Consider the following 26,503-nt stretch of genomic DNA (forward strand, 5'->3'; position numbering starts at 1 on the left):
TAGGAACCGAGATCCAACATGATCTCCGCAGACCCCTTTATTTATTTGTCGAATGACAATTTCCCCCTCAACAGGTGTAAGACACCTTAAGTATGGCAGGGTAAAACCTCGCTTGTAGAGTTATCATTAATGATCAGGTAGCGGGTAGACTTGTATCGAATTTTCTTAGCTTGGACTTTATCATCTGGGAGGGTGCCATGAGAAAAGAATTTATAAATCGGGGTGATCTAACTATCATCTTGTTGTAAGTTGCACACTTCCATGGCTATGGTGCTTGGTGCTGCCAACAAGTCGACATAAATGTTTCTTCCAATCTCGTCTTCCACTGCTAATGCGTGGCGAGCCAAGGCATCTACATGGTTGTTTGCCGCTCGAAGGACTTGGGTAATTTGGTAAGGAAAGTTCTTGAGCAAAGGTTGTGCTTGCACAAGATATGCTGCCATAGAGCTATCCTTAACATCAAAGTTGTTCGTGACTTGGTAAACCACCAACTGAAAGTCGCTGAAGATATCAAGTTGTTTAACTCCAAGGTGTTTGGCCAAACATAAGCCTACCAGGAGCGCTTCATACCCGGCCTCATTGTTTGACGCCTTGAATTTGAAACGAAGAGCATACTTTATTGCAACTTTGTCGGGAGTGTTGGAAATGTGCCCTAAAACCAATCATTTGATGATACTTTACGGACATTTCACATGTTAAACTAATCTAGTTTAATATCAATGGCAAAGATTATTGTTTGAGCCGTCTCATATAAATGTTATACGCTTAAACGATAAGTCCAAGGAATATGTGATTGGGAGAATGCGATCTAAAGAAGTTAGATTCATGAGACCATTCTTTCGTAGACACATCCTAAACGTTCCTGATCATAGGATTGCCAATTGGGCATTGACAGTCCGTTAAGATCAGTACGTGCTGTGTTTTCTCTCAGGGAGAGTGACTAGTCTCGAGTCATTGGTGTGTGTGACATCAAGACAAGCATGTAAGTGCTCAATAATGAATGAGTCCACTGAACACGATCAACGAGGAGTTCTCATACTCATGTCACATGAGAACTCATGGTTGGGATAATGCAAAGTAGTCCTTTGACCTGAGGCATCATAGTTGTCTTGTGGTTAAGTCCTTGATCTTTGATTATGTCAAAGTCACTCCATCAGGAGGGTGTCCACGGTATCGTCGGGGTTAAGCCACTTAGCCATGGAGGCAAGTGAATGCGCAACAAGGGATCTCTAACCTTCAAACCATTTGGGGGAGAATACTCTATGATATGATTAAGAATTTCTGGCCAGAGTATGAATGAGATTTAGGAAGTCGTTCCAAATCACATTCAAGTTAATCATATAAGCACACGAATCACATTGGATAGTAGACATGAATAAACTATCAAACCAAACAATGTGGTCAAGAGTATTGTATTAGAGAAATACCGTATTGCATTTGTAATCCTAAACTGAATAGGTTCTCCACCTCTTCTGATTAGCTTGGGTAACCATGATATGCTGCTAGGTGTCACTCATGGTTTGTGGAAGCCCTAAACGTGTATAATCACTAAAGGGAGAATTGAAAGTAAGTTTCAATTCACAATCGATTTGAAATGGTTTTAATAGCCCACTGCCTCGCTAAAAGGAACCTAATGGATCGTACACCGTGTAAGGTGGAGATTGAAGAAACAATGGAGATGAGTAAGAATAATTAAATGGTTTAATTATTTATGGCAAGGATTAATTAATATTTTAATTAATCAAACGAATAAGTTCGTTAAAGACCTCGGGATAGTTTTGGACCTTAAGGCCCAATGGGCTTCGAACGTCAAGCCCATTGAATTAAGTTGTATGACAACTTAATGAATAATGATTCACAAAGGCCCAATTAGCCCAATAATACCCTAAGGCCGGCCATTTAGAGATGGAGTGAGTTTTGGACTTATTTACAAGTTTGCAACTCCAATGAATTAAGGTATAAATATGACGTTATAGCCAAAGTTCATTTAGGGTTTTCTTTTGGGGAAAGGATGAGAACATAAGCTCTCCTTTCTCTCTAAAGTGGCCGGCCTCCTTGGAGGGTTTAGCTAACAATCCTACTACTCCAAGGTCACTCATTTCTTCTCCAATCTAACCTTGGTGAAGAGACTTAGAGGTTCTCAATTTTGGGAACTTGGAGAACCATTTTCATCCATCCAAATCCATAGATCTAAGATGCAAGGAATGAAGGCCCTCTCTTTGGGTGATTAGCCTTTGCTTATGCAAAGAGGAATCTACAAAGGTATAATTTCTCAACTAACAAATGTTGTTTTAAGTTGAGTCAAGGTTCACCAATCTACTAGGCTTTGAATTTCATGGTTAATGTTTTGTTTTTAAGTGCATACAAGCATGATTCCGCCTTTTAATTGTTAATTGCATGCTATAGATGTTGCTTAAATGAACATGTTTTTCACAAAATTTCCTTCAAGTGGTATCAGAGCCTAGGTCTAGTAGTTGGTGAATCCTTTTGGGTTTTGTAGTTCATAGTCTTTGATTTAAAAGTTGTAATACGTTACAAGCTTTATTCTTGTTTCTTTGAATGTAAATTTTGTTAGAAAATTTGCCATCTCAAATGTTGTAGATGTAGTTCATATGAGCATGAATATTGGAGCTAAAATTTGGTGCCATGTTTTTGGGAAAATTCGGCCAAATCCAAAGGGTGGATTTTTGGGTTCATGTTTGACTTGTTAAAAGTGTTTTCAAGTGACTTTTGGAACCCCTATGTACCCTAATTTGGTTATATGTTATTTCCCTTAAGTTTGAATGGTTTTGGGATGTTTTTGGGTGAACAAATGTTCATGGAAATTTTTTGAGTTTTTCATGAGTGTTCTTCATTGTTCTTGACATTTTTGCCAAGAACAAAAAGTTTGGTGTTTTGATTCAAAGTTTTGATTTATTTCATAAAGTTTATGTTTTATGTTTTTCATATGTTTAAATGTATTAGATATTTGTTTAGAAAGGTGATGGAATTATTGGTGGGTGTGTAAGGATTAATTCCCTTTCACACACACCACTTGCACCACTTGCATGCTTTATGTCAAACTTACCAATCAACACACACATCACTCCTTTCACCTCTCCAAAACCAGCCACTCCCTCAATGGGAGTACTTTTGGGGCTTTTATGCAATTACATAAAGTTTTGATACTTTTGTGTAATTGCACTTTGGCCCAAAAATTTACGTTTTTACGTTTAGGTCCAAAAACGCTAAAGGACAAATTGTTTTGCTCCTTTAATGAAGTTTTGCATTTGTTGAAATTTTTGGGTTCTAGTTGTAATTACATGAAGTAGTGGACTTTTGTGTTTTTACAAAGTGAACCCAAAAGTTTATGTTTTTGAAATATAGCCCAAAAGTTGAGGTTATTGCATTTTGGCCCAAATTAAGTTGAGAACAAAATTGTTTTGTCTCTTTAAATGAGAATTGGATTTTCATTTCATTTAGCTCCATTTAAATCAATTTTATGGATACAAAAACCAAATGAAAATGTTGCATTCAATTTAATTAGTTAAAGTGTTAATTAATTAAAGGGTGATTATGAACCTAAGCCTATGATAATTGAGCTATGTGAAATGCCGTTTCAAATTTGTTTGAACCATGGGAATGTGTAGATTAGATTTTGTTTGTAATTTGATTTGATCAAATGTTGTAAAAGAGCATAAGCTCTTCTTTACTTTAAAGTAATTTGTTTTATTCAAATGTTGTAAAGAGCATAAGCTCATCTTTACTTTGAAGTACTCCTTTCTTGTATTATTTGATATGCATGAAAATGGAGTACAGGGTCCAACGCCCCTAAGACAACACGCCTTAATGTGATTAAACGCGTAACTAAAATCAATCACCATCCCTAGACCGAGATTCAACACTAGGCTCGTGTTGAATCTAAACAAAGGTTCATAGTCATCCTAAGGCCCTAAGGCAACTATATAGTTCATCAAATGAATGCAAAGTTTATGTTAGTAGTATCATATACTCTTACTTTAAAAACCATTTTATAAGCATAGTGGAAGTATTATATACAACTAAATTCAATCAAATGGACCAATATTTGTAATAGGACCAAAATTGTTTTAATAAAGATTAAAATGAATATTTATATGTGATGAGACCTAAAAACCCTCAACCAAACCATTATTAAGTTGAGAAGCGTGAGAGTGCTTTGAACACTCTTTCGTGACCTTCCACCGTGGTAGGCTCCGATCGTTTGTGACTCGTACACCGGCTTCACCCTATCATGGGGGAGTACAAAGTGCGTGCTTACACTCAAGAGGAGTCTATATGCATACTTGATGTTGTGAAAGGTAGGCAACGAGAATGATCAATATCATATCATTGTGAGGTTGTTCTTGAACCCCTACCTAAACTTGCATGGTGGGAATGACTTAACTAAGTGCAATGGAGCCAATATCATATCATTGTGAGGTTACATTCTCTAGAGGCCAAATAAGATGGGTACTTGCAAGAGATGCAAATGAGTAAGCGTACTCTCTCATTATTATTAATGCTAGCCAATATCATATCATTGTGAGGTGGGCTTGGTAATAGTGAGTCTCCCATACCCTACTAAGAGTTTCCTCCATAACTCTCGAATTCCAATGAGGGATATGGAATTTGCCAAAAATAGTGGGTGGTGCTATTTGATTTAAAGACCCGGATCATATGGCTTAAAATCAATCAATTTATATTCGTTATGTATTCGTTTACCAATATATTTGCAAACGCTATCCAAAACTTGACAAAGAAAAGCCGAATGCTTTAGTTTCCGGACTTGGTACAACAATCCCAAAGATTGTCTTAAATGGATTGTATATGTACCTAAGTAGTCTCATCCTCACAATCTTCCTATTGATAATGTACCATTGGAAGAACATGTTAGATAAGTCTATCATAAAGAGGACAACACTTTTAAAGTCATAATTCTTCAATTACAAATCGTTGTATGAAGAAATAAGAGTTGCTTTGAACAACCCTTAACTAACACAAACATTAGTGCTTGTTTCTTTGTTACATGAACAAGGAACTTAAGAAGAAAGCACAAAGGCATGGACACTTTATGTGCCATGATTCTTCACTTACAAATTGTTGTATGAAGAAATGAGAGTTGCCTTGAACAACTCTTGAAAGTTTGTAATTATGTTTAGAACATAATGGTTGGTTGACAAAAATAGTCCATCAACATGGACTTATGATGATTTTGAATCATTGAGTGTTGAAGTGTTAAACCACTTCTAGAAACGGAAACTAGGCTAGGACTTCACCTTTATGTCCCTATCCTAATGGTTCACTAAGTTTATTGTAAACTATGTAGTGAACAATAAACACATACTTTCCAAAATGTTTGATGTGTATAACACAATTGAAATAAGTTTCAAGAGAGATAGTGGGAGTTTAGGGACCATGACTATTGTAGTCAAAGGAGAAGTCAAATGAAGAAAGCGAAATAACTCCAAGGGAACAAACTTTCTTTATGAAAGGATGGACATTGGAAGGGGTATTTGCAAGAAAAGTCTTGCAAGTGTCAAGAACACACCTTTCGAAGGTGTTGTAAATTGTTCTTGAATAGTTCAAAACAGTTGGTTCTTCTACTTGAATGCTTGATTCCATATTAGTAACTATGTTTTACAATTGTTGTAAAAGTGTGACTAATAAGAAGTAGAAGATATATGAGAGAAGAAAAAGGTGCTTCACATTCGGAACGTGAATAAAATAAAGATCTCTGCGAAAGCAGATAGTACTTACTTCCTCATATGAACTACCAAAGAAATTGGAAAAACCAAAGATTGTCTTTACATTCCAATTTTAAGGAACTTAATTCCATCACTATAGTAGAGATGGATGAATGTTTTGTTTGACAAAACATTGTTCTTTATTAGTCAATGATTGGATTATAGTAATCTAATTGATTGTCTCTGTAGTAGAGATGATATGGTAGTGTTAACTGTTTAGAATATAACGATGCTTAAAACCCAAAAGGTTGCAAGGTAGTGACTAATCCCAATTGAGTTGTGATACCTCAAAAACATAAAATACGAGTTGGTCATAGATGGATGCTTTGGATCATTAGATCCAGATCCAATACCTTCTTATTAAAATTGTATAGAGGCGAAATGTTCGAATCTTTATTCTTTTGGAAAGAAGAAAGAATCACAAAGTTGTTGAGGTTAATCCACTTAGATGTTAGTGGCACTTGTCCACAACATAATACTACTCATGTTGTATGACATTCACCGAAGATCACTCTCAGTTGGACTATAGTTTATTTTGAATAAACACAAGTCCGAATACTTTGCAAAAGGTTTCAAAGAATTCAAGAAATGTAAGTTGATGAGTAAGACGTCTAAAGTATTTGCCTCCTTAGATTTGATCCAAGGAAAGATAACACTTTAGAACAGTTTCCTTGAAAAATATCAAGGAAAGAAGCATCAAAAGATAATGGATTTCTCCATTAGGAGAAGAACGAACTTGAATAAGATTTAGTTCGTTGGATGTTATCAATTACCCATATATAGGATATATGCTTCTAAGACAATATGATTGTCAATTAGAAGATCTTCCAAAATTTTCATGACTCCATAAGATGTAGTTGGAAAGAAAGACAAATCTTAATCATGTTAAGATTTGGGGTTGTGTTCTAATAAGCAATATTTGTTTGAGAATTATCTTGTGGATATCCTTAAATTAACATTTGGATATCACTTCTATAAACCAACTAACAAATGTTGTTTGTTGGGTAGTTCATTGTAATCCTACACTAGGATTTGCCCAAGATAGAGCAAATGAATGAGGGATAGAACTCAAAGAATGGTTCTTTAAGAAACGAGATAGTGATCAACAAATATAACAACCTAGTTCCTATACCACAAGCTCCAAGGTAGTCGAGAAGGATTTATAAACTGTCTCAGTTGAATGGTTTGAACTTTATGACTATGTCATAGAGTTACACCTCTTAATTCGAAAGAAATAAGAATGAAAATCCTTATGACTACATTGAGTGTATATACGATATATACTCAAGGAAATGGTAAAGTACCATTTGACCCGAAATAATGAAACCTTAAATAGCTAATTGGTAGCTTAAGGTGACTACAATCAAAGAGAATGGTTGACTTTGAAGAAACCATCTTTGACATAGTCTTGTTTTCAATTACTTCGAAGATTGCTAGCTACAACTAAATGGTGATTCAATGTTTGGACATAATATAGGTTTCCGAAACCATTATTAAGATAGTCTTGATAATATATGTCTAAAACTATGAATCACAAGATATGTAAGTTGTAGAGATCCAACCATCATGGATCTTAGTAAGCTAGTGGGAGTTGTAAACGTCTTATGAGAGAAAGATCAAAACGTTTGATTTCTCATAAAGATGTAAATGAATCTTTTGTTTACTAGGTTTACAAAAGATTAGTGGGAGTTAATCATGTTCCTAAATTTGAATATATATATATATATATATATTGATTTTGGAAATGAAAAGAATACTTCTTCATTAAAGTTATGACTTTAAAACATTATATGAAGATAGAATGTATATGGGAGACATAGTCCATATACATGGGATGGAAATCTATATTGATAGATTTTAGGATATAATTGGATTATATCAAGCCCTAAATATAGACAAAAGATGATAGGAAGTTTCTCATATGATGGTGAACTTCAATCAAAAAGGACAACTCTAGTGAGACTAAGAAGTTGCTCTTCTCAAAGAGAACGTACTCTTTGACTCCCAAAGAAATAATGCCTAAATAGAATCCTTTATGCATACGCAGAAAGGTGAGTTATGTATTTCATATTGTATGAAAAACATTGATATGAATTGTACCTAGATCGGTACAAAACGATATCAGTGCAAACCCAGGATCAGAACCATGGTAACTGTCAAGTGAGTCCTTGAGTATTTAAGAAATACTAAAGGATAGATTCCTCAAAGAATGAGGAAGAATTAGAGTAACATAAAGGAAGCGTAAATGTATTAGATTATGAATCTAACCCATCATTGGATGTTTCTTCATTATGAATGAAGAGATAAACAGATATCTCTTTATTATGACTAAAGAGATATTTGGATGGAAACATTAAAAGTAATGACTTTAGTGTGTTCCATTATGAATGCAAAATATATTGCCATATAGAAGCTTACAACAATGTTGTTTGGATGGGAAAGTTCATTTATGAACTCTCTATTCGGTTCCAACCAGAAAGTGTCTCTAGTGTATCGACACTACGACACTAATGGGGCGATAGCTCAAGCCAGGGAATCAAGGTCTCATTAAGATCCGAACTCATATGAGAGATTGAACCACATGATTGAGAATCATGTATAATGGTGACGTCGTTATTCTCAAGGTTGCTTCTATGGATAACATATAGATATCCATTGTCTAGGCCTACTACTCAGCCATTTATGAAATGACTACAGAAGAGGTATCATCATTGATGACCAAGCTGATTGGCTCTAGTGCAAGTAGGAGATTGTTGGAAATGTGCCCTAAAACCAATCATATGATGATACTTTACGGACATTTCACATGTTAAACTAATCTAGTTTAATATTAAGGGCAAAGATTATTGTTTGAGTCGTCTCATATAAATGTTATACACTTAAACGATAAGTCCAAGGAATATGTGATTGGGAGAATGCGATCTAAAGAAGTTAGATTCATGAGACCATTCTTTCGTAGACACATCCTAAACGTTCCTGATCATAAGATTGCCAATTGGGCATTGACAGTTCGTTAAGATCAGTACGTGTTGTGTCTTCTCTCAGGGAGAATGACTAGTCTCGAGTCATTGGTTTGTGTGACATCAAGACAAGCATGTAGGTGCTCAATAATGAATGAGTCCACTGAACACGATCAACGAGGAGTTCTCATACTCATGTCACATGAGAACTCATGCTTGGGATAATACAAAGTAGTCATTTGACCTGAGGTATCATAGTTGTCTTGTGGTTAAGTCCTTGACCTTTGATTATGTCAAAGTCACTCCATCAGGAGGGTGTCCACGGCATCGTCGGGGTTAAGCCACTTAGCCATGGAGGCAAGTGAATGCGCAACAAGGGATCTCTAACCTTCAAACCGTTTGGGGGAGAATACTCTATGATATGATTAAGAATCTCTGGCCAGAGTATGAATGAGATTTAGGAAGTCGTTCCAAATCACATTCAAGGTAATCATATAAGCACACGAATCACATTGGATAGTAGACATGAATAAACTATCAAACCAAACAATGTGGTCAAGAGTATTGTATTAGAGAAATACCGTATTGCATTTGTAATCCTAAACTGAATAGGTTCTCCACCTCTTCTGATTAGCTTGGGTAACCATGATATGCTGCTAGGTGTCACTCATGGTTTGTGGAAGCCCTAAACGTGTATAATCACTAAAGGGAGAATTGAAAGTAAGTTTCAATTCACAATCAATTTGAAATGGTTTTAATTGCCCACTACCTCGCTAAAAGGAACCTAATGGATCGTACACCGTGTAAGGTGGAGATTGAAGAAACAATGGAGATGAGTAAGAATAATTAAATGGTTTAATTATTTATGGCAAGGATTAATTAATATGTTAATTAATCAAACGAATAAGTTCGTTAAAGACCTCAGGATAGTTTTGGACCTTAAGGCCCAATGGGCTTCGAACGTCAAGCCCATTGAATTAAGTTGTATGACAACTTAATGAATAATGATTCACAAAGGCCCAATTAGCCCAATAATACCCTAAGGCCGGCCATTTAGAGATGGAGTGAGTTTTGGACTTATTTACAAGTTTACCACTCCAATGAATTAAGGTATAAATATGACTTTATAGCCAAAATTCATTTAGGGTTTTCTTTTGGGGAAAGGATGAGAACATAAGCTCTCCTTTCTCTCTAAAGTGGCCGGCCTCCTTGGAGGGTTTAGCTAGCAATCCTACTACTCCAAGGTCACTCATTTCTTCTCCAATCTAACCTTGGTGAAGAGACTTAGAGGTTCTCAATTTTGGGAACTTGGAGAACCATTTTCATCCATCCAAATCTATAGATCTAAGATGCAAGGAATGAATGCCCTCTTTTTGGGTGATTAGCCTTTGCTTATGCCAAGAGGAATCTACAAAGGTATAATTTCTCAACTAACAAATGTTGTTTTAAGTTGAGTCAAGGTTCACCAATCTACTAGGCTTTGAATTTCATGGTTAATGTTTTGTTTTTAAGTGCATACAAGCATGATTCCGCCTTTTAATTGTTGATTGCATGCTATAGATGTTGCTTAAATGAACATGTTTTTCACAAAATTTCCTTCAAGGAGTAGTAAGAACCAGTCCTGCTCTACACCTCTATTGGTTAGATAAGCCATCAACATATAGAGACCATACTAGGAAGGTTGGTTCTACTTTCTTAGCTTCTGAGGGTAACGAAGCCAATGCCTCAGGTGTAGGAGAAATGTTAACTGGATATGTGAATTCGACGATGAAGTTTGCAACTGCCTAACCCTTCTCAACTGGCTTTCGTTGGTAAGAGATGTCAAACTCACCCAATGCTATTGCCTACTTGATCATTCATCCCAAAGTGTCAGGACTCTGGAGTATCTGTTGAATGAGGTAATTACTAAGCACGATGATGGAGTGTGCTTGAAAGTAAATGCGATGTTTTCAAGCAGACATGAACAATGCTAGAGCCAATTTCTCAATGTTAGAGTATCATGTCTCTGTATCTTGTAAGGCCTTACTAGCATAGTAGATGGGTCCTTCAACATGACTATCATTTCGAATGAGAACAGAATTGACTGCTGAAGCCGAAATAGATAAATAGATAATGAGAATGTCACCAACTTCAGGTTTGGAGAGTAAGGGGCTTTACTTATATACTCCTTGAGGTTCTTGAATGCTTCAACACATTCATCAGCATATGTAATGCACTTCTTACTTCCCTTAAGCACTTTGAGGAAATGAGCACATCTGTCTGTGGCCTTAGAGATGAACATGGTCAAGGCTGCCACCTTGCTAGTAAGGTTCTGGATGTCTTTTGAAGTTACTGGTTCTTTCATGTCAAGGATTGCTTTGATCTTCTTAGGGTTAGCTTTAATTCCTTTTTGGTTAATTAGGAAGCCTAAGAATTTACCGAGCCTACACAAAAGGCACATTTGTTAGGGTTCAACCTCATTTGGTATCTCCTCAGGATGGTGAAGGTTTCAAACAGGTTGGTGATGTGTTGGTCAACATGCTTACTTTTGACTAGCATATCATCAACATAAACTTCCATGCTTTTGCCAATCTGTTTGGCGAACATTGAGTTGACTAATCTTTGATAAGTTGGGCCTGCATTCTTGAGGCTAAAAGGTATAACTTTATACTAATATAGTCCATTGTCAATAGTGAAAGTTGTGTGTTCTTGGTCCGAAGGGTACATGAGGATTTGGTTATACCCTAAGTAAGCATCCATGAAGCTCAAGAGTTCACACCCTGCCATTGCGTCGATAAATCTATCAATGAGAGGGAGGGGAAAGCTATCATTCAGGCATTCTTTGTTGAAGTTAGTGTAGTCGACACACATTCTTCACACAATCTTTGAAGCATGAGGCTTTCCTTGGTCGGATTTTTCTTAACAAGGATAACTTTTGCTACCCACGTTGGATAGTTGACTTCACGGATGAAGCCTATGTCTTTGAGTTTTTCAACTTTTACCTTCATTGCCTCGTATCGTTCAGTGTCATAAGATCCTCGCTTCTGTCTCACCAGCTTGATCTTAGGATTAATGCTCAAGCGATGACAAATGATGTCAGGAGAGATGCCTGGCATGTCCTCGTATGACCAAACAAAGACCTTGACGTTCTTTTCTAATCGAAGAGGTGGTGCCAATCTTCACCATGCGATCCAGATAGTTCTTTGAGATAGAGACCTTTTCAAATTCTTCAGTAGACTGTGCTTGCTGGGTGAATGAGTCATCTCGTGGATTGTCGGGTTGACTGTTGCCATCACGAAAAGCCAAGTTGGCTTCATTCAGGCTAGTCTTTATGACTTGGCCATGTATAGAGAATGTCTCTTTGGGCACATGCAAATGTTGTTGCTTGACTGAAGTGTTGTAGCATGATCGTGCACTAAGTTGATCTCATCTGATGTAATCATTGCTAGAAGGTGTTGGAAATTTCATCAACAACGTATGTGTGGATACCATGGCCTTAAGATCATTGATGCCTGTGTGCCTAAAGATGACATTATACGCCGTCGGGTAGTCAACCACAAAGAAATTAGTGGTAATAATAGCTATGTAAGGGCTTGTACCAATGGTGAGTGGTAAGTGTATGCTCCCTAAAGGTTGCATAGATCTGTCGCGCATCAAAGTTGGCTATGTGAGCCTCCACGATCAGTGGGCCATTATAGGGGTAGATGATGTTTCTTTCCTCTTCAAGGTAGAAACATATCGGATACTAATTAGGCTTTTGATAATTGTCTCCCTTGATATCTTCCACATGAAACACCTGGCTGCCCAGATCTTAAAAATTGTTCACTGTTTTTCATGACCCTGTTGGAAGATTCAAAGAGGGGTGTGCCACTGTTGATAGAATATATCACGTTTACCTGGCGCTCTTAACAGTTATCCCTTAGAGGGTGAATAAGGAATTGATCAATTTTCCCTTTGCGTGCCAAAGCTTCGATATGGTCATGGAGGGTGATACAGTTCTCGTTGTCATGGCCGTTATACTCATGGTAACAGCAAAACATGCCCGTGTTCTTCATGGACTTATAATTTGGATGCCTCGACTTTGGCTTTGGTATCAAATGAGCTATACTGGGGTAAATGGCTACACATGTGGTATTCAAAGGTGTGTATGTCTCATACCGTAGGGTAGGGCTTATCTTAACTTGCGTTTGGCCTACTGTATTGACTGCTTGAAAGTGGGCATTATCATATCAAGAACCTTGGTTATCTCGATAGTGTCCCTTACTCTTCTTATTAAAATGAGACTGTTGAGGATGGAAATCCTTCCTCTTGCCTTGAGATTGATATGTTTATTGTCCCGGCGACGCGCTAGGTAAGGCAGGGGAAGATGTAACTACCGTCTGGAAGGTCAAGGTTTTCTCATTTGGTTGGATTTGGCTCCCATTTCCCACTTGTTGATAGGGGATAGCCATAGGGGGCTTCCCTTGATATGTCCTTGCTTCGGCGAATGCATGGTTGTAAGCTTATGCCATCACCTCAGAGTAAGTCTTCTAAGTGTTGGCATTGATCATGTACTTGAAGAAACACTTATGTAGGCCCACTGTGAAGGCTTTAAGGGCAATCTTGTCATCTGCCTCAATGCAATGAGAATACTCATGGCTAAAGTGGCCGGCATACTCACGTAGTGACTCGTTTGGCTTCTGGCGAATAGTGTACAAGTCATATGCAGAGTGCAAACGATCGGTCTGGAAAATGTGTTGAGAAACAAACAGTTTCCTCAGCTCCTCAAAGGAATTTACTGTCTTAGGTGGAAAGTGGCAATACCAGTTCAGAGCTCTACCAGAGAGAGTGGAGGGGAAGAGAAGACATCGTTCTTTATCAGTATGTATATGGTATGCCATGGTGGACTCAAAGAGGTTAAGGTGTTCGATTGGATCCTCATTTCTAGTATAGAGTTATAAGCCGAGCTTATGCTTTGTTTTTGCTTGAAGGGGTGTGTTAAGGATCCTCCTTGTAAGAGGGTCGGGCCTTGGCTGATTCCAGTCAGGTATCTCGGCTTGACATTCACCTTCAACTTGTTTACTTCCTCAAGAAGTTGTAGGACAAGAGGGTCGTGATTGGAGTCATGTACTATTGGAGTTTTCCTTCGTAAGTTTCCATCACCTCTTAGAAGTAAGGAAGTTTGATCAAGGGCATGTGGTCTTTCCTTGGATTCATTGTACTAGCTTAAAGGGCGTGTCTATCGGAACACCTTTAAGTCCTCTATACCCTCATGTTTCTCTAGGACTTGTTGCTCCTTCCCTAGATTAGTAACTGGCTTGAGCCGTGGTAGAGGACCGAGTCTTTTAGAAACCCTTGGGTCATTGATCTTTGAGCTTAGATGGATGGGGTTATCTCGATGTTGCCTCAAGAAGTCTCAACAGTAGCGATAAACACCTTTCAATCTTTTTGCTCCCTCTACAAGAAGTTGCCTCCTTCCACTTCTCCTATTTTGGGTCGAAGCAGCTGGGTTAAGAGAAGTCTCATGTTGATCAACACATTGATGAGTAGCTTGCTCCTCATTAGGAATATCCATGTTGAAAACCGATGACCCTCCGTGTTGAGGGGCACCCAGGTGATGGTTGACGTCCATAGGGGCAAGGAGCTTGTATGACTAAGTATGCCTAGCCTCGTGGAGCATCTTGAAGAGCTTCTCATACTGCTCTTAGAGGATCTCGTTCTTCATTGCTATCTTCTTGTTCTAAGCCTCCAGTTCTTCGACTTTAGCTTGAAGAGCAAACTTCTTTCGTTCATTCTTTAGCTGTCTCACACTAGGCACGAGGGGAGTGTCGTTCTGTGTGTTATGGCTTCTTTCACTCCCCATATTGGAGAGGGGTGCCTGGCCAAAGAAGAGTGTACGAACGATGGAAACTAGCTTGACCAAGCTGAAGAGAGTAGGAATAAGTGTCTTTTCCCATTTATGGCGCCAAATGTTGATACACAAAATCAGTGAAGACTTTGGAACAACGTAAAATATCAAGTTTGTGACCTTCGCTCGCTTGCTCCGGTCACTGGTGAGGATAAATATGTAAAGAGATAAAGATAGGGAAGCAAACACAAGATGTACGTGGTTCACCCTAAGTTTGGCCACGTCCACGAAGTAAAGGAGTTCTCATTAATAGTGAAGGGTTTACACAAATACATAGGTTCAAGCATAATCATCATTAGTGAGTTCTAATGACTAGTTTAAGTACAATAATGACATTAGGGATTCATTGTAGGAGAATGGTCTCCTTTTATAGTTGAGGAGAGTTTTTAGCTTTTGTTTGTGGTCGATGTGGTACTCTATGAGCTTTATTCTGATGTTGACATGTGTCGAGCTGTGATTGGCCTCCTGGTTGGAGGGAAACTCTTCTGCTTCGGCAGGGTTGCCTCAACATGAACCCCTCAGTGGGTCCTTAAAGGTATGACGTTGACCGGTGCTCGATAGCTTCAAAATTGGTCAAGTATGGTACAAACAACACTAAAATATTTAAGGGTATTAGGTACTTAATCCAAAATTTTATTTGTAGAATAAACTTGTCTTTGGATGTATCATAGTAAGAGCATTATTGATGTATAAGACATAAAAGCTCTATAATGGACATTTCATTTTTTGAACAAACAATATTATCTACACTAAGGGATTGGAGAGTAAGCTAAGCCTCACACTGGACTAGCCATAATAATGTAGTTTGATGTGGCCTTTAGTAGACATTTTAAAAAGGATGAAAACATAAAGTTGTTGTGAGTAAAGCAATTGGAAGAGGCTCAAATTATACTCTATCAAATTCTTTTTAGCAATTTTCCGTTCATGTGTCAAAATGATAGAAACAGTTAGTTTTTGATGGTTTGAGTTTTTGATAATGGACTTCCAAGATGACACACTGAGACTTAACCTAAAAAAAAAAGGATGACACACCGTGATTGAACATCCAGTGTGTAAATGAGTGTTAGCTGACATCTGGAAGGTGATGAAGCCATATTATAGAAATGTTGGGTAAAAATGTGAATAAATTAAAACAAGATATAAAACTATTAGTGAGAGTGCTGATTGCGGGTGTACCAATATTACATAAATGTAACGTCAAAGTATATATGGAAGTGCAAAAACAGTATGAATATTCTCATCCTGGGTAGATGGATAATACTACAAAAGAAAATATAGGAATTTAAAATTCCTATATTGATTGGTGTGGATGTCAAAACTGCCAAAGAACCTTTGCTCGCCAAGTAAATCAGCTAAGACGTGAAGAGGCATAAAACAGAGAGTTGTGCGTGGACAAAAATAAAGGTTTAATAAGAAACCTTTGTTTTTTGTAAAACATGTATAGTTTCCAAAATATCATAATATCTATAGTATGAAAACCCAATATCAACATAAAACCGTCATTTCAGTGTTATACGGGTAACCATAATGTCTAAATAGCTGTAAATAATATGCTCATCACGAAATCATAATCCATAATAGTATGAAAATCAATTACCGTAAAAATCAAATATTTCTAGTGTATGATAAATCACAATATCTCATCAATAGGTAATATCGTATGCTCATCAAAATATGCAGACATACAAATCATATAGAAAGTGGCTACATGAACAAACTAAGTGTAATAATGTGCACTCTGGTAATACATACACGTAGAGCTGACGTTAAACGCGTCACATACAAAACATAATCCAATTAATTTGTCTGATCAATCCCATAAGGCATATGTTAATTTGATCACAAACAATTATGCTTTTCTTTTTGCGAAGGCATAGGTTTATCTAATGCCCATTAACATACACACAAAGCTGGCGCTGACCTTCATCTTCTTCATCTTTTATGTTTCACTATGATTTGGATAGTTTCATACCTTCTTTACTGTAGTTAATATAACAATCCTAGTGTATAGTGTTTTCATAAAGGATAATGTCAGGGATAGACTTGGCATTCGTGTTGTGTTTTTCGTGTTCGTGTTATTTTCGTGTCATACCCGATATCTTAACGGATCGTGTCGTGTAACACCCGTTAAAATAAACGGGTAAAATGACCCGATCCGAAATCGACTCGATAATATTAACAGGTAATATGATCCGACCTGTTACCCGTTAAGGAAAATATATTTTAAACCAATAAATAATCAAATGAAAAACATAATATTAAATAAGTATATACATACCATATTGTCACATCCAAAAAATAAAAAGGAAAACTAATGAAAAAGGGTTTCAAATCTTTACATTTTAATAAAAAACCACTCATTAACTTTATTTTAATAATAAGGACAAAAGACTAAAAAAAAAACAAAAAACATAACAAACCCACTAGTGCTGGGCACGTACCCCCCTAAGTCCACTTTTTTTCTCCTACCTTTTGTCTCATCATTCAGCTACATTAATAGTTTTTTTTTTTTTTTTTTTTTTTTTTTTTTTTGCATAGAATTAAAAATAAAATAAAAACTTTGAATTGAATTACATTCTCTTGTTTTATTTTTGTGGTATTGTTTTCTAATAGTAGTCATGATGATGAGAAACTTTTCAATGTGCCCAGAACACGGGATGGTACACTCCATACAAGTTGTGAGAATCTTGTGTTAAAAAAATAAAATTTTCCACCACACTTATATAATAACATGTGGTATATCATTTGTGTTACGGGCACAAGGAAAATTTTCTCGAAGATAACACCTAAGCTCAAGAAATTGGATGGAAAGCTACATCTATTATTGTAGGTATATGAAAAAGGTGAGGAAATTTTAATTTGGTAATTGAAAACAGCTTTTTAAATATAATTATTGAGAATTAAACACTATTTATAAAACTTAACCAACAAGGATCTAAGTTTCAAACCTTATGAAACTGAACCAAGAATTAAACACTATTTATAAAACTTCACTAGTAAGTATACACTATTAATGAAATTAGACCAATAAGTAGACATCATTTATGAAACTGAATCAATAAGTAGACACTATTTATGAAACGAAAACAAGAATTAGGCATAATTTGAACACTGGACTATACACTGATTATGAAACTGGAGTAAGAACTAGACAATATTTATGAATTATTACCAAGAAATAGGCACTATTTATGAAAGTGGACCAATAACTAAACACTATTTATGAAACCAAACTAAGAAAGAGACTATTAATGAAATTGTACCAATTACTATACATTATTTATGAAAATGGACCCAATAACTAGGCATTATTTATGAAACATGATCAAGAACTAGACATCATTTTATGAAAGTGGACAAAAAACTAGACATTATTTATAAAATTGAACCAATAAATAATATAGTACTGTTCAGTTTCATAAATAGTTCAGTTTCATAAATAGTGTTTAGTTTTATAAACAGTGTTCAATTTAATAAATAGTGTACATGTATTGCGCGCGCGTCAGGTTTTTTGTTTTTTTTTTGGTTTTTTTTTAAATTGTGTCCTTTTCGTTAAAAATTAAGTTTTTTTGTCATTTTTATTAAAATTTAAGGGTTTTTCATTAAAATTTAATTTTTTTTCATTAAATAAAGTTTATAGCATGGTTTTTTGTTAAAATAAACTTAGTCCAAGCCCTTTTTATTAAAGTTCCCAAAATAAAAATGTATTTAAGTAAAGTCTTTAATAGTTTTTTAATTAATGTAGAAGTGTAAAAAATATAAAAAATATATATAAACGCTCGTAATAACAAGCTTTACAACTTTCATGAAGAACTTAACTTCGAAATTCCTCACTATAATTATATAAATCATAAATCAAAATTAAACCGTTGATTGTTGTTTACATTTACGCTTCATTGTTCTCATCAAATTTTGTTTTTTCAAATTTTGTTTTTTCAAATTTTGTTTTTCAAATTTTGTTCTCATAAAATTAAACCGTTGATTGTTGTTTACATTTACGCTTCATGGTTTTCAGTTAAACTTAACTTCGACATCGACTCATATTTCAGTTAATCTTAAATATCGAAACGTGATATCAAAGATCTGAACCGTTCATCTTCTTACATCCGCCAGATGATGATGTTTTCAAAAAAGAAAATTTTAAAAATGAAATTTAGTAAGAAAAATAAAGCGTAAATGACAATCGACGGTTAAATATAAATTTAAGGTTTATGAATTATAGTGTTGGATTTCAAAGCTGGCCCCTTCATAAAAGTTGTAAAGCTTGTCATTATGAGTGATTTTATATATTTTTTACATTTTTTACACTTCTACAATAACTATTATTAATTTTATTAATTTTTCCCTCAAATAAAAAATATTATTCATGAGGGTGTGGAGGATTTTAAAAATCTAAACGATAATGTAAGTGTCCATTATCTACTCGTGGAGGAATAACGATGAATCATGAGTGTTTATATATTCTTTCATATTTTTCATACTTGTATGTATGTCTTCTTAATTCTTGCCTATACAAATACTATACTAGTTTATTTTAATTTTGGACAACAACATGTTAAGTAAAATTTATCCTAGTAATGATAATAAGGAACTCTCATAATAAAAATAATATAATGAATAAAACTTTTTTTTTTAACTTATATAGAATAATAATAAAAACTATATTTAATATAGAATATATTGTATATATTAATATGGCTATTGTATTTTATAATAAATCTTTTAGTAATTAAACTTTAAAATTATCAAAATAATTTTTTTCTTAACGGGTCGAAACGAGTTATCCACGTGTTATCCGTGTGTATACTTGTTTAGAACCCGTTATTAACAGGTTCATAATAGGTCACTTGATTAGTTATCGTATTAACTCGAAACCCGTTATTTTCGTGTCGTGTCAGAAACTACCGGGTCTAGTCAGGGAGACCACAATTTTAGTGAATTACATTACATCACCTTTATAATAGTTGGTAGGACAAGTCTGAAGTGGCGCAATAGTAGAGATAAGATAAGGAGATAGCACAGTAAAATCACAATTGCCACTCAAAAGTTAAGCAAAACCCTCCCAAAAGTTGTATACACGCAATCCTCTTAAATTACTCAAACCTCCACAGTTTCTTATCTCACCTCCTCTCTATGCTAAAAAATATCACATTTTCTACACTTTTACACAAAAAATTGAGAGCAACAACAAAATAAACACAAACAACCTTAAATATTTGACACAAATTGACCAAAACATGTTTCCTTCAACATTCTTAAAGACAAATCCCTCACGAAAATTACGGTTGAAACTTCTGGAAGGCTAGGTGGTGCTGAAAATGCAATCACTCGGATCAAAGATTCATCCAAGGTTCTTACAAGACAAACACCTCACGAAAATTACGGTCGAAACTTCTGGAAGGCTAGGTGGTGCTGAAAATGCAATCACTTGGATCAAAGATTCATCCAAGGTTCCTTTGTGTCCTTGTCGTTGCATCGTGCTCTAGTCTGAATGGTGGTAACCACATCCAAATTCATGGCTCATCTTCCGCAAGCTGCACATTGTATCCATGCTTTAGGTCTGTAACAATCAAGGTTCCAATGAAGAATGTTTAGATGTTCAATGATCTCATATTTCCCCATGAAAATGCAAGGATTGGCTCGGGCTTGAACATTGGTACATTTAGCTAAAGCTTAAAAAGAAAAAACAAAAGGTTGACGGAAGAAAATACATGATAGACACGACAAGGAATCAAGGTAAGATGGCAACAAAGCTTCAAAGTTGAAAAAAACCTCAATAGCATCATCAACTGGTAGAACTATATGACTGCTAGGTGAACGCTTTAACACCATAAAATACTAAGTTACAGGTTTAAGCTTAGCTAATTAATGGACCAAAAAAAAAAGAAAACTGTGAACAGGCAGCCAAACATAAATTTCATCAATGTCAAACTTTATATGAGCCAAAATTCTAAATAACAAGTTCAAGCTTGCCTGAATAATCGACTACTAGTGTACAGAGAAAACTGCGAACGGGCAGCCAAAACGCATAAATGTAATCTACATTAAACCTACTCTAATATGAAGTCAGAAGTGATAAGATGCAGCAATTCGTAATCCATGTCATTGCTAAATAAGCATGGTATTTGCACAAGTGATAATCACTCTAAAAGTTTATAATACAAAGTTTCTTCTACTGGGAACACAAGAATAAGTCAGATTATGGTCATGCATATGACAGCTCTGAAAGCCCGCTTTTGTTGATTAGATATTAGAAATCTCTAGGACACAAGACGAACTTGGGTAGCCCTATATGATGGATATACCACTTGCACAAGAATATGATTGTCGGTTATGAGGGTTGGCAACAACTCATGGAAAAGCTCACCACCAAGCAGGGGTCGAGCCGGCAAACTTTGTTTTGTGTTCTCTTTGTTGGCTGGAATGAGTATATGAAAACTATAACAATGGAATTGTTTACAGCTAATGATACATAATATGCCAGACAATTCTATCACAATGTACATCAAAGATTAAAATTTCTAATATCTATTTCAGTCTTAGAAAGATTTGTTTAAAAAAAATCGTTGAAGATTAAAAATTTATTTCAGACTTAACTTTAACATTCTGGGCAGTTCCATTCCACCTACAAACAAGATTACCGGAAATTCATCACCGATTTTTGGAGGAGTATGCAAACTGAATCAATCAGTAAGTCAGATGGTATACATCAGGCTAATCAATTTATTATTCTTTAAGCTTGAACATCAAGGTTCAAAATTCTAACTTATTTTTAAAATACAAATGAGAGAACTAGTTCTAAGATTAATAAAGCCCGTCCACACAATTGAAAGCCAGTTAGAGGTCATAATTCAAAATCGAACACTTCTTCACTTCCTATATTTTAAATTTTTGTTCACTCAGCTTTTTACATTTTCACATATTATGTGGTTCCCACATGATGTAAAAGTAGATGGGGGCAATTTACAGGACAACGTAAACAGAAAGAGAGAGAACAAGAGAGAGATTAACATATATGTGTGCATGTGCGCAAGTACCTTTGTTTTTTTCTTGGTTTTAAAAGAGAGGGCTTGGTGGTAATATATATTCACTAAACAATATTAGGTGGTTCAATCACATTAGCTATGAAAAGCTACTTTACCGATAAAGGAAGCTACAACGAAATGATGGTCAGGCACTGGAAGGGTGAAGCAAGCAGGATCAGAGGAAATGAAGGAACTGATAACATAAACATGTATGGTGGTGCAATATTAATATAGCTTTTTGCTTATTTTCCACCATTACTTCACTAAAACATCTAAAACATTGAAATGCTTTAAACGTGCCAAGAATGAAAATCTCAAATGCCACGACTGAACACATTAAATGGTACCTTTAATTGAAGACTTATCATATTTCTCTTTCCTCTCATCATTATTCTTCCATTCGCTATCATCATCATCATCATCATCATCATCCTCCTCCTCCTCTTCATTTCCCATTTCATCTCTTCCATCATTTCCTATATCACTCTCGCTTGCAGTCTCCCATTCGGAATCATCAGTCTCTCGGCCAAAGACGTCACCAGCATCACCCTCACAATGGACACCCCCATGTTTGATAGCTGCTTCTCTAAATAACCACGCTGCACGCATCTGCTTTTTAACCAATCGTTCAGCATAGTCTGGAACTTTATTCTGCCTCAATGAGAGATCAGGATCATTTGACTGAGAGCACTCGTTTATGAACAGAATGGCATCTAGCAAACTCTCTTTTGCAAACCCAAGCATGTCATAAGCCTGCGCTCTTCTCCAAAGACTTTTGGCATGACGGTTCAGTGGGTTGTGAAGACAAAGTGCACGAGTAGCATCACTAATAGCTGTCAAGGGCTGTTGCAACAGAAGATGACACTGAGCTCGGTTACTGTACAGAACAACCCTCTCCTTTTTGGATCTCATCGGACACAATGCCAGAGCTTCTGAGTATTTTGATGCAGCTCCAGATATATTTCCTGATGAGAACAGAGAATTTCCTTCAAGCTTGACCACTAGTGCTGCAGCCTGTTTAATATGGAGATCCTCTTTAGGCATATTCTTTTCCCATTTCAATCTCTGTCTGGAATTCAAAAGTTCCTCGATCAATTCTTTCGTTCGGTTACTAAAAGAGTTACGTCCTGTCCCTTGGGACTGGACACATTCCTCAAGAACATTAACAATGGAATCTCCTAGTTTCTTGTGATCACCCAGAGTTGTAATCTCAGCAAGGTCAACAAGTGCAGGTACGGCCTTATCAACAACCTATTTAATGATTTCAGTAGCACTAATTATGTTATAATATACAAATTGCGATATCATTCAAAACAAAAAAAAGAAAAAAAGGTTAATTTATGCAGTGCAGTTTAAATGAAAACCTCATTAATTGAAAATCAGTTATATGACATGTAACATGTTCATACAATACAAAAACCAAAAGATGAAAAAAAACTAGTGATGCAATTACCTTATGGCAGGTACTAAACTAGTGATGCAATTACCTTATGGCAGGTACTAAACTAGTGATGCAATTACCTTATGGCAGGTACTAGGGTCTTGAAGCAACCACAGAAGGCAATCAATAGTCATATACTGCCAATCATCTGATGACCTAGATATATTACACAAAGATTCGATGATACTGGGACAGCCAGCAACTGGTCCTCTACCAAGCTTATGATGGCAAATTGTCCTTAATAAACCGATACCAGCTGGTGAGTTTTCATTAACAAGCCCACCCCACATGCCAGGTAGTTTCGTTAAGAATTCAGGATTGCATATGGTAGGAAGAAACTCCGGTTTAAAGGCAAAGCAGTTAATAAGCTGGAGGGACCAGCACTGTAACTGACTCGCCCACTCTTCTGCCTTTCTGGACTCCATTTCAACACCTCCCATACCGCGGGTGAGCAGATCGCAGTGATAGCTTAACCTTCTGTCAACATACTGGTAAAAATGAGAATAGACTATTTCCAGTGAGCTCATTGCTAGTTGAATCGAAAGCTCAAGAATTTCGCCATGACTTGCCACGGCAGGAAAAGTGCTGGCATAGGTAGCCAAGTGCCCTAAAGCTCGAACTGCCACTCTCTGTTCAACCCAAGTTAACCTTCCTCTCAAAAGCTCAACTAAGGGAGGGATTACCCCAGCATGAACAGAACTTTCAGCAAATTCTTCCATGTTCATGGTGTATGATCCAATAATATGAGCAGCATAATAAGGAATGTATATATTCTGATCATGAGAAAGCCAGCGACGGTTCTTTAGACCCTTCCATATCAATGCAGCCATACATTCAAAGATGCCAAGCTCAATGAACTCAGGGTCATTCGGATGTGCCATGGCAGTGTTCCAAAGGCCACTGATAGGAAGAACCTGGCCATCGTCATCCTGTGCAGGAAGCTCTCTAAAGAACTTCAGGATGCTGGCTCTTCGCTTACTTGGGTTCCCTTCCTTCATGACACAAAAGAAACATCCTGGGTATGGACAGTCAGAAGACACTTTATCCATGTTCAGATACAACTTAATGTTATACAAAGCAGGGCGGGTCACCTCTTCATCTCTTTGCTGAATCAAATAACTACACCAATAGACCATTTTTTAACATATTAGCTTGGCATTTATAAGAAAAAGAAACAGTAAACATAATAACATCAAAGAAAATACTACAACAGCAAGTAACCACCCAATGCTTAATTCCTTATTCAGTACAAAAAGGTCCACATGTTTAAATCCTTTAAACTGAAAATAATTGACTCTGATTCAAAAATAAATAAATGAATAAAAAAATAAAAAATAAAGATTTAGGAGTGGATTTCACTAAAATAAGAATATCCAAGACTCCCAATCAAATAATTTTATACACGAAACATATCGTAGTGAGACAAAAGAACCTACTCCCATGCTTCATTTTCCTCTCTTTTATTCCACCCAATTTCTTTCTAAAATTGTCCTATTAGTTCCTAGATCGCATTGCCTACGATGACTTCTGTGATTTTAACAAAAAGATAGCAGGATACAAGTGCTCCCAGGTCAATTTTGTTCTTGCCAACAAAAACATAGCAGTTTACAAGTGCTCCCAAAATTACTCCCTCCGTTTCCTCTCAATTCAAATTCAAAATGGGTCAGAACAATTATCTTCATGAGTAATCATAAAGCTATATGAAGAACTATAAATAAACAGCAGCATATGCCACCAATGCATTTTTCATTTACGAATTTGATTCCACACCCACCGTAAACCCATACTATCCCAATACCTAGTTCCTATATAAGGGCATGTTTACAGACAATGAATGGGAATTGGAATCATTTTGATTCTTGAGTTCCAGTGTCTACTAAAATAGAGGTATGTAAATCATTTCACTTCTAAACTTTCCCTTGTGTTTACTTACACGCAAGGAATCGGAAAAGTGTTAGCTACCACTTTAAAATCCGTAATCAAATATCTAAAAGTCAGGAATCAAATCAATTACCCCGCGGGGGGGAGGGGGGGGGGGGGCGCCTAGTTGATCCAATACCCTTTCCTTACTTTCTCTATATCTTTCTCCATGTTGTTGTTGTTGATTCATTTTAAAATTTTGCATCTTGGTTACACTTTTCTAGAAGTGATTTTTAAACCACCCAACGCTTAATCCTAAACCCTAAAACACAGGCATAAGACTCTCACTTCAACTTTAAGGTATTCAATTCTAACAATAACTGGCCGAAACGAAAAAGCCGCCACTAATCCGAGATGGAAAAAGCAATCACTCGACTCTTTAAAAGTTTGTAAAATTCCTCAAATCACTTTTCTCTAGGTTGGTAAACCGGCATTTGAATATTCGACGAGTAGTCGGTCTTTAACCTAGTGAATCTAAAACCTCCTAGCCTCATAGGCCTCTCTGGAAATTGGTAATCCACCTAATACTAAACTATGAACTCTAAACTCTAAAGCTAAACCCTTGGCTTGTCGGCATTCGAAACAGTCCACCCTTCATCAAAGTAAAGGAATATCCAAGGCCAAGTTCAGAGTAAGCATCACAACACAAACAATTAGATCTAAAAAAAAAAGGAAAAACAAAAGGCAATTCAACTTGTTCAATGAGATCCAAAATCATATTCAAAACAGCATTAATTTGGCAGCAAAAACCAAAAAAGGAGGACATAGATAGGTGGATAGATAGATACCTCGGAAAACCCCGCTCAGTTGAGATGATCTAACACTCTATAAAAAATAAGCAAGTAAAATCTGCTTTTCTTTCGATTCCTACTTCCGCCGTCGTTGCAAACAAGGGGAGGGGGAGAGAGAGAGAGAGAGAGAGAGAGTGAATGGAGAAGTTCAGCTGTGAAACGAAAACGACAGTGTTTTAGGGGTTTCGATTCGGACAGCCGACGAGAATGCACTTTAATCTCTTCCGCCACGCGCGGGGTTTGGAGTGGAGCGCCGGGCTTCCACTGGAGATGCATAACAAACAGCGCGTGCATTCTACAAACCTATTTTTGTCGATTGTTAATTGCGGCAGACACTCGAGCGCCAAAGACTAGAAGAACAACAATGTATTTGTTGAGTCATGAGTGTCCGTGTAGGGTACTTTAATAAAAAAATAATGTATAAGCCGACAATATATCAAGGTCGCATGGCGGCGAGATGCAAATTAAGCTGATAATACACGTTGGGTGGTTTAAATAAATGGACAACAACAACACGGAGAAAGAAATAGAGAAAGTAATGAATGGGAGAACTTAGAAATAGAGAGTAAGGGAAGGGAATTGGATCAATTGGCCCTTGTAGTTGATTTAATTCATAACTTTTAGGTATTTGATTACTGATTTTAAAGGGAAGCTAACACTTTTTCGAGTCCTTGCGTGTAAGTAAACACAAGGGAAAGTTTAGAAGTGAGATGATTTACATACCTATATTTTAGTAGACAATGGAACTCAAGAATC

General features: G+C 36.3%; 1 protein-coding gene across 3 annotated transcripts; it reads right to left on the reverse strand.

Annotated features, from left to right (window-relative positions):
- Positions 1–19,584: 19,584 nt before the first annotated feature.
- On the reverse strand, positions 19,585–26,119 carry LOC103401657 (uncharacterized). 3 transcript variants are annotated; one of them, XM_070813665.1, is made up of 5 exons: positions 25,745–26,100; positions 23,117–24,155; positions 21,943–22,846; positions 21,168–21,195; positions 19,585–20,130 (listed from the first exon to the last, which is right to left on the reverse strand). In XM_070813665.1, exons 2-5 carry the CDS (start codon positions 24,083–24,085, stop codon positions 20,091–20,093), a joined length of 1,941 nt encoding a protein of 646 aa, XP_070669766.1. In that variant the 5' UTR covers positions 24,086–24,155; positions 25,745–26,100; the 3' UTR covers positions 19,585–20,090. The 3 variants fall into 3 exon arrangements, with proteins under 3 accessions (XP_070669766.1, XP_008338593.3, XP_008338592.3); XM_008340371.4 differs by lacking the exon at positions 21,168–21,195 and having other exon boundaries at positions 19,585–20,104; positions 25,745–26,119; XM_008340370.4 differs by lacking the exon at positions 21,168–21,195.
- Between the last annotated feature and the right edge of the window lie 384 nt (positions 26,120–26,503).

Source organism: Malus domestica, chromosome 15 (assembly GCF_042453785.1).
Source record: "Malus domestica chromosome 15, GDT2T_hap1".
In the NCBI taxonomy this organism is placed as follows: Eukaryota; Viridiplantae; Streptophyta; class Magnoliopsida; order Rosales; family Rosaceae; genus Malus; species Malus domestica.

What these genes read in the sequence shown, in the direction of transcription:
- LOC103401657 (XM_070813665.1), bottom strand. Translation starts at nt 24,085, where the DNA reads ATGGATAAAGTGTCTTCTGACTGTCCATACCCAGGATGTTTCTTTTGT. An exon ending in ACCCTAGTACCTGCCATAAG is followed by an intron (nt 22,847 to 23,116) that starts GTAATTGCATCA and finishes ATCATTAAATAG; the next exon opens with GTTGTTGATAAGGCCGTACC. An exon ending in TGATAAGTCTTCAATTAAAG is followed by an intron (nt 21,196 to 21,942) that starts GTACCATTTAAT and finishes TCTTGTTTGTAG; the next exon opens with GTGGAATGGAACTGCCCAGA.